Genomic DNA, 9,332 nt, shown 5'->3' on the forward strand with positions numbered 1-9,332 from the left:
GAGAGGAGAGAGAGGGAGGGTGGGAGAGATGAGTGTGAGGGAGGGTGGGAGAGAGAAAGGAAGGGAGAGAGGAGACAGAGGGAGGGTGGGAGGGATGAGAGACAAGGAAGGTGTGGGAGAAGGAGAGAGAGGGAGGGTGGGAGAGAGAAAGGGAGAGAGAGGGAGGGTGGGAGAGTGAAAGGGAGGGAAGAGAGAGGGGAGGGAAGGGAGAGAAGGAGAGAGAGGGTAGTGTGGGATGGGCAGTGGTGGGACAAGGAGAGAGAGAGGTAAGAGGGTGGGAGAAGGAGAGAAGGGAGGGTAGGAGAGCGAAAGGGAGGGAGAGAGAGGAAAGAGAGTGAGGGTGGGAGAAGAAGAGAGAGGGAGGGTGGGAGGAGAGAGAGGGAGAGAGGAGAGAGAAGGACGATGGGAGAGAGGGAGGGTGGGAGAAGGAGAGAGAGGGAGGGTGGGGGAGAGAAAGGGAGAGAGGGAGAGAGAGAGAGGGTGGGAGAGTGAAAGGGAGGGAAGAGAGAGGGGGGGAGAAGGACAGAGAGGGTAGTATGGGCTGGGCGGTGGTGGGACAAGGAGAGAGAGAGAGGGAAGAGGGTGGAGAGGAGAGAGAGGGAGGGTGGGCTGGGCTGGGTGGTAATGGGCGGAGATGGTGGTGGTAATAGTTAGAGAGAGATAGTTCAAGTAGAGAGAGTGGACAGCCAAGAAAAGCTCCCTCCACCAAGCTCCCTCAAAAATCACACTCGGTCTACCCCTTTGATTAAGGTGGAAGTTTTGAGGCAAATGCTTGATGAAATGGATAACCAGGCGTAGTCCATAAAAAGAAGAGATATTAAAGTTGCTTAAGATAGACAGAAGCATTATGTAGATCCAAAGAGTTTGAACCGCGAGTTTATCCTTGGGAAACTACAATAAGTTATCGCCAAGATACTGTGGACATTATGTTATCACAAGGAAGATTAGAGATCAGGCATATGAGTTGCTTCTTTCTCCACATCTAAGGTTTACAATGTCTTTCATATCAACCTATTGAAATATCCACATCCTAAGCACATCTTAGAAGATGATCATATCATCATGCTAGCACAAGGACATATGGAGTTGGAACCCGAAGAGATCCTAGATATTTGTGAAAAACCTTTACAAAACAGGATTTTGAGAGTGTTTGGTTAAATGGATTTTTTCCTAGTTAAAGATGTAACTTGGGAAAAAGAGGAGAATCTAACCTAAGATTATCCCCATTTCGAGGACATCTGGATGCTTAAGTGGGGGAGAATGTAAGGTCAATGATATGGGATAGTGGGCCAAACCCCTCCCTAAACAAACTGTGGAATCTCCCCCCCGAATCTCATAGTAAACGGGGCAATGCCATATGTAGTGCTCCTCGATCTCCATGTGTGTTCTTCTCCATATGATAGCTCCTACTTTCTTTGACTCTTTTTCTACTTTCCTCTACATTTGTTCACTGTGCCTCACCCCTAAGATGGTAATTTTTTTATTTTTTATTTTAGAGAGAGAGAGAGAGAGAGAGAGAGAGAGAGAGAGAGAGAGAGAGTCACATGAAGGACATCGTATTATGAAAAAACCATCATTGGAATTTTGCACAATGTTTCTCGTTCAAAGGCAACCCTGATTGCAAGTGGAAAGACACGAGGAGAAAGCGAAGGAAAGGAGGAAAGGAGGCATAGATCTTTAGTAAAAAGAGGGGAATAGGCACATGCAAGCCAATGAACTTGTGGCTCATTCTTACTAGCTCATATTGGTGGCTCATGGCTCATGCCTGGTGGTGACATATTAAAAAAAAAAGAAATGATAGCTCACGGCTCACGTGCACTAGCTCATGCATAATACCTTACAACTGGTGGCTCATGTCTCATGTTTAGTGCTCACGTGTAGTGGCTCATGCTTGATACCTCACACAACTGGTGGCTCATGTCTCACGTCTGCCGCTCATGGATCACATTTGATGGCTCATATAGTTTTTATATGAAATGAACTCACATGTTTTTAGATGAAGTATGGTCTAGTAAGTTAGGTGGCAAGTGGGGTTTGAGCAATACAGTACTTGGCCTTAATTTCAATAATTATTGAAAAGGACAAGAGTTTTCCTTGGAATTTGATGCTAGCACTAATTTTATGACATGAAAATCTTTTTAGCACATGGGTAGGTATAAGGTGGCTTTAATCGTGTGTCACACTACAATATTAGTTTAGGATCAAGTCACATCTCATAATAATGGATCTAGGCTCACGCCACGTTTGATCAATAGACTCATGTCACATTCCTATTTGGCTCATGTTTGGTTAGACTCACATCGTGTCTCTGCTTTGGGCTCACGTCACGTTTGGTTCGACTCACATCACATTCCTATTTGGCTCATGTTTGGTTAGACTCACATCATGTGTCTAGCTTTGGGCTCATGTCACGTTTGGTTCGACTCATGCCTTGATGGTTAGGTATACTCACACTCAAATTTGTTTTTTTGTTAGGAGGGTTTGTGGGATCACATCCCTAACCTAAGAGGTGTTTTGGGCCTGATGTTTTGGTTTTTCAAGGTTTAAAGTTCCTTACTCCTAATTACGGGTGATGAATTATTTTGTAAGGTTCCTAATCCTAATTAAGGAGGATGGGAGGACGAAGCCAGAAAGACACGAGGAGAAAGCGAAGGAAAAGCGAAGGTAGGAAAGGAGGCATGGAGCTTTTAGTAAAAGGAGGAGAGGAGGGGGAGAGGCATGCAAGCCAAAGAGGGTTCGGAAAGGGTGGAGGCTTCACACAGCATAAGAGTTGACAGCCAGCAGCAACGACATCGTTTGTGGTATTCTTCTCATCGCCATCGCCTTCGCCTTCTAGCTCAGTAAGATTTCCTGCAACCCTCTCCTCTTTCTAGTACCATGGTGAAGATATGCTGCCTTGGTGCTGGATATGTCGGTGGTCCCACCATGGCCATGATAGCACTCAAGTGCCCAGAAATCCAAGTTGTTGTTGTTGACATCTCCGCCTCTCGAATCCAGGCATGGAACAGCGACACCTTGCCCATCTTTGAGCGCGGCCTCGACGAGATTGTACAGGCTTGCAGAGGCAAAAACCTCTTCTTCAGCTCTGATGTGGAGACGCATGTAGAGCAGGCTGACATAGTCTTTGTGTCTGTCAACACCCCCACCAAGAGTAGCGGCCTGGGAGCCGGCAAAGCCGCGGACCTCACATACTGGGAGAGTGCTGCCCGCATGATTGCTGATGTCTCCACATCAGATAAGATAGTTGTGGAGAAGTCCACTGTCCCTGTGAAGACAGCTGAGGCCATTGAGAAGATATTATCACATAACAGCAATGGGATTAGCTTCCAAATCTTGTCCAATCCCGAGTTTTTAGCAGAGGGCACTGCAATTGAAGACCTTAAGTGCCCAGATAGGGTCCTGATTGGGGGGAGGGAAACATCAGAGGGCCAGAAAGCCATCAAAGCTCTCAAAGATGTGTATGCCCATTGGGTTCCTGAAGATAGAATCATCACTACCAACCTATGGTCTGCCGAGATCTCGAAGCTAGCTGCAAATGCATTCCTAGCTCAGAGAATCTCCTCAATCAATGCATTCTCTGCACTTTGTGAAGCTACCGGAGCGAATGTGTCAGAAGTGGGCTACTCTGTAGGCAAAGACTTGCGAATTGGGCCGAAGTTTCTCTGCCCTAGTGTAGGGTTTGGAGGATCTTGCTTCCAGAAAGACATACTCAACTTGGTGTACATATGTGAATGCAATGGGCTCCCAGAGGTGGCCAACTACTGGAGGCAAGTCATCTTTATCAATGACTATCAGAAGACAAGGTTTGTGACCCGGATAGTGTCCTCCATGTTCAACACCGTCTCTGGCAAGAAAATCGCCGTGCTCGGGTTTGCTTTCAAGAAAGACACAGGAGACACAAGGGAGACTCCTGCCATTGATGTGTGCAATGGTCTCCTTGGGGACAAGGCCCTCATAAGCATATATGACCCACAAGTCACTGATGAGCAGATTAAGAGAGACCTTGCATTGAGCTCATACGATCATGATGACGGCCATCTTTGCCACTGTACAGCATTCGGTAATGGTGTGTGGAAGAAGGTTACCATTTTGCATGATGTGTATGAGGCCACCAGAGGAGCCCATGGTGTTTGCATCATCACTGATTGGGATGAATTCAAGACGCTGGACTACAAGAAGATTTATGACAACATGGAGAAGCCGGCTTTCATCTTTGATGGCAGAAACGTCGTCAATGCCGAGGCGCTCCGCTGCATTGGATTTATCGTCTACTCGATTGGTAAGCCTCTGGACCCTTGGCTGAGAGACTTGCCTGCTGCTTCTCTCTCATGAGAGGCTGCAATCTCATTTCTAACTTCCATGCAATTTTTGGAATATTGTCTAGCTTATCATTGCATTAGCTAAGCTTATCACTGGATTAGCTTAGCTTCTTTGCAGGCTTCCCATTAATATGCATTTTTTGGAAGATTGTATAGCTTATCATTGCATTAGCTAAGCTTATCAATGGATTAGCTTAGCTAATGGATGGATTAGTGTAGTGATTCACTGGTTATGACTGGATTAGTGTAGTAATCAATGGATTAGCATACCTTATCATTAGGCAAGCCAACCTCCAGTCAATTGGATTATCATAGATTTGGGATACCAAATGCAGAAACAGAGTTGTAAGAAAAAGGATCACAGCATAGCATAGTGATTCATCTAGAAAGAGGTAATTTATCAATCAACTAATCATGTAATAAGCTTGCAGTCTATGAAAGATGATGAGCTTCTATGGTTATAAGTTCCTAACCTTTTGATCATTGACCATAAGAAGGTAACCATTGATCATATGATGTTAACAAGGATTTGGAAGAGGCAAAAGCACAAAATGGGAGTACATGCTCCATTTTATGATAGTATATAGTGAGTGTATACGCTCCTCTTAATCATGGTGTCGATCATGTTATGATGATGGTAGAGCATGCGTTTCTAATGTAAATGATGTGTTATGTTTGTGTAATTATCATAAGTAGTGTTATATTAATAATTTCCTCCCAAAAGAAACCTTTTAATTTTACTTTATTTTTTAAAAACTGGTAAGTATACTTGAGCATATTATAGTGTGTTTATTATGTCTCTTCATATCCTTGTTGAGATAGAGAAAAATAAAAGAAAAGGCCACGGTGGCACTGCACATCATCTAATACATTTGGTTATAAAAAGTTCTAGGTGATGGAGTAAAGCATGGGTTGGAAGAGGCTTAGACGGTGATATCTAGTAGAAAGTTAGTTGGGAAAATGTTAGGAAGTCCACTCTATGGTTAATCGGGAGTGAGTGGAGGAAAGTAGGCTAAAGGGAGATACTGGAGATGCGCAGGCGGAGGCGAGTGGAAGGGGGCATGAGGTTGGGGGGAAAAGGGTGTGTGTTGAGATAGGGGGCGAGTATAAGGCCATAACATGTACGATCATTGTACTATGCTAATAGTTGATATCATGAGTGATACCACATTAATACTAATTAATGGGCTAATGTTATTAGTATATGCATTTGAGGCCAAGCTAGCATTATTGTATTACATGTAATTTTTCATATTACTTAGTGTTATATGTTTGAGCCTATGAGTGTAATCATATTGGGGTTAATTATTGAGGCGTCTAATAAATTATTGTAACCAATGTGATTAACGCTTGTGAGTTATACGTGTGAAGTAGTGTGAGGGTATTGATTGAGGTATTGCATGGTTTAAGCATGGTGTATGAGTGCCGTGATCATGGTGTTTTGTGGAGTATTTATGGTAATGTACTATTTTTTATATTGAATTAATGTCATATTTTGGCTTCGTTGCATTTGAAATTCCACGGTTAGCACATCTTAGATGTGTAGGAAATAAATTTATTTATCGTAAAGGTAGTGCACAAGACACTAAGGTTATTTTTGTAAAGTGAGGACCCAACTTTGGATGTTGAAGCTATTATTGGTTTCAAGGGTTGAGATTAAAAATATAATATTTAAATACGGACGTGAGGGAGAAGCCACTCACGTTGTGGGGAGGTTGCACCCAATACTTTTCTTGTTCTCTACTTTGATTCAGTCTTTTGTCTATAGTTTGGATTTGTATATTTTTATATATTATTATTTTTTTCCAATCCTAAAGATGTTTGTGGCATCCAAGCTTTGGTACACTCACATGGGGAAGAGAAAAATTAAGCTTCAAGGAATTTTGGAAAGGTCATAGATTTGAATATTGGAGAAAACATGAAATAGCAAGAAAGGAAAAATCTTGCACACAAACCGTGAATAAAAAGAATAGAGAGGCAACAAGGCTTCCACCTATGGGCAAAAGGGAGAACCCTTGGCTAAAATAAATAGCATAACTCCAACCTTAGTTTATGGAAGGATGCAAATCTAAAAATGTAATGGAATTTCTCTTCAAGAAAACGGTGCTCTCCTTATGCATATCGGGATGGCCAAAACAGAAACTTTATTTCTTCACCTCTTTAGAAACAGATAATATAGGTGTGTTTATCATAGCTTGGGTAATATATATATGCCAAAAAATTAAGTTTTTGTTGAGAAACAAAGAACTCGTCTCCCAAGCAATAGAGCCATGTTTATTTTTTGTCTTTAATGGAATTACATTTTTGAAATCACGAAAGAGGGATTAACTTTTTGAATTAAACCTTGTACCTTTAAAAAACGTACCCATTTATGTGGTAGTGATGTGTAGACATAGGCTAATAATGGGCTAGGTCACTTTTTTCCTTAAGAGGTTTTTTTCTCCGAGCATTTGTACAATCTTTTGGGTATGTAAGTGACCTTAACATCACTTCACTTGTACTTCACTTATTCTTATCAATTTGCTTTGATTGCATCTCTATGTGTATTACTATCTTTGAACAATTGGTATCAAAGCAGGTTCTCTTGGCCCTTACTCCCCTCGTCCATCACCTCCTTGAGCTGCTCTTCAGATTGTCTCATATTGAGCAATTCTCTTAGGTGGAGAAGATATACCCTTTAGAGTGGTCTTAAGTATGGAACTTTGAGTCATTTCGGACGTGTTTCAGAGCTCGTTCGCATGTCGTAAGGTTTTTGCATGCATCTCGAGGGAGTGTCAATTCAAACTATCTTTGTTCAATTTTAGGTTTTTTGCATACATTTGGTGTACAGACATGGCAGTTATCTCCATTATCATCGACATTAAATTTTCGAGCTCATTATCAACAACTTTGACACCATCGTCATCATTGTCATGGATTTTTGCATCTCTTCTAGTAGCATTTCTGTACTCTGTCATTTTTCATATACTTTGTAGGTTTCTTCGTCATTATTGATCTATTGGGTGGTGAAGCCGTTTGCATCTTGGCCTCTAGATAATAATTTGCCTCTATCTTTACTTGTATCTCAGTAGGAGGTCTGCTCATGTGAATTTCTAGAGAATGAACCTCTCCCAATATTCATCTCCTCACGGATGAGGAGAGGAATCAATTCTTGAAAATCAAGGAAGTTCTTTGGAAGTCTAATAGAGGTTTGAAACTGGTTGGACTCCTTGCCAAGACCATTCAAAGTCACCGAAACCATATCATCGTCTATTGGTGATCTAATAGAAGCAGGGGCATCTGCAAGCTCTTTAACATTCATTGAGTATTCATTTATACTCAGTTTTCCTTTGGTTACATTATGGAGCTTCTCTTGTTTTAGCTGCATCTTTCGAGCTTGAGTGTTTGTACTGTCCGAACTGTCCTTATGCATTTTGCATCCTATAATGCACAATCACAGAGTCTGTCACACTGACGGGCAACTAGTATAATACCTTTCTCACTCTTTCATGCCATGCTGTATATGCTTGCACACTTGCTGTGCGGTGGGACCAATCTTTGGCTCCTTTTCATCACCTCTCAAGGTCCTTTTTCCATAAGGAATTGCTCATCTTGCTTCCTTGCTTGACTTGTTCTTTCCTTTTGCTTGTCTCTTTATTTCTCACACGAACCAGAGCTCTGATACCATAAAGAGAATGTGGGGCAGGGGGAGAGCTTGAGTTCCTTGCAAGCAAACACACACACACAAGAGAGAGAAAGACATAAGAGAAATGCACAGTTGAATTTTCTTCTATCTTCTTCTCTTCTCTATAACCATAAACTAAAGAGATAAGAGCACATACTATATAAGAAAGCAGTCTCCTACTATAACATACAATGGTCGCCCATAGTGTGTGAACCCGACTATATGAGTTGGCGCTATAACTATGCCATACTCTAGTAATCAAAATGTGGCTGTCACACAACTTGCTATGCAACTGGCAACATATCAACTATAATCTCACCAACCATGCTAGCAGCATAAGTGCAAAAGCTATCGGGTGGGTCATCAATGTTCGTAAAGCACTACTTGAGCTCGATATCTCAACATTCCTTCCTAGAATAAGGCAGCTCCTATCATGTAATCACTAGTGTCAGTCTCAATTGTAAATGGTTGGCTAAGATCTGGTAAGGCTAAAATAGGTGCTTCCTTCACCTTAAGCTTGAGAGTCTAGAAAGCCTCATCAAGTCCCTCATTCCTCCAAGTAATAGAATTATTCAACTTACATTCCCGTCCTCTAAGAAGGTTCGTGAAATGAACAATTAGATTCGTATTATCCTTCATTGACTTTTAAAGAAAGATAGTGAATCCCAAAAATTTCTGAAGTTGTCTCATTGTCTAAGGAACTAGCCGATTCAACATCTTTTGGATCCGCTCAAGTTGAATGCTCATACCATCCTATGAAATTCGATGACCTAGATGTGAGTTTCTTACAGAAGAACTCACATAGAGAGAGTTTAGCATATAGTCGATCCCATCTCAGAATCCCTAAGACTGCCTTGAGACGCTAAATATACTCCTAGAGGGTATGACTATAAACTAAAATATCATCTAAGAATACCATAATAAAATTTTCCAAATAATCTTGAAAGAGATCATTCATCATCTGCTGAAAAGTAGCAGGAACATTCATGAGCCCAAAAGGTAATACGAGAGACTCGTAATGGCCTTATCGCATATACGGAAACATGTCTTAGACATCCTCATCATATATACGTATTTGGTGATAACCTATATGAAGGCCATTACGAGAGACTCATAATGGCCTTATCGCATATACGGAAACATGTCTTAGACATCCTCATCATATATACGTATTTGTTGGTGATAACCTATATGAAGGTCAATCTTCGTAAAATAGGTAGCACCCTAAAACCTATATATCAAATCATCTTTGGGAAGAGGATACATATTCTTTATGAAGGTTAATCTTCATAATATAGACAACACTCTACAACCTTCTAACAACGGGCAATCTCATCCTCTTCTAGCTA

At 41.6% G+C, this 9,332-nt stretch overlaps 1 protein-coding gene across 1 annotated transcript; it reads left to right on the forward strand.

Moving 5' to 3' along the window:
• Window positions 1-2,577: 2,577 nt before the first annotated feature.
• Window positions 2,578-4,895, forward strand: LOC147626602 (UDP-glucose 6-dehydrogenase 4-like). The gene has a single exon (XM_086816664.1). The coding sequence runs from the start codon at window positions 2,878-2,880 to the stop codon at window positions 4,330-4,332; it is 1,455 nt and encodes a 484-aa protein (XP_086672790.1). The 5' UTR covers window positions 2,578-2,877; the 3' UTR covers window positions 4,333-4,895.
• Window positions 4,896-9,332: the final 4,437 nt, after the last annotated feature.

This window comes from Cibotium barometz, chromosome 22 (assembly GCF_041138505.1).
Source record: "Cibotium barometz isolate CiBa-2024 chromosome 22, ASM4113850v1, whole genome shotgun sequence".
Lineage (NCBI taxonomy): Eukaryota > Viridiplantae > Streptophyta > Polypodiopsida > Cyatheales > Cibotiaceae > Cibotium > Cibotium barometz.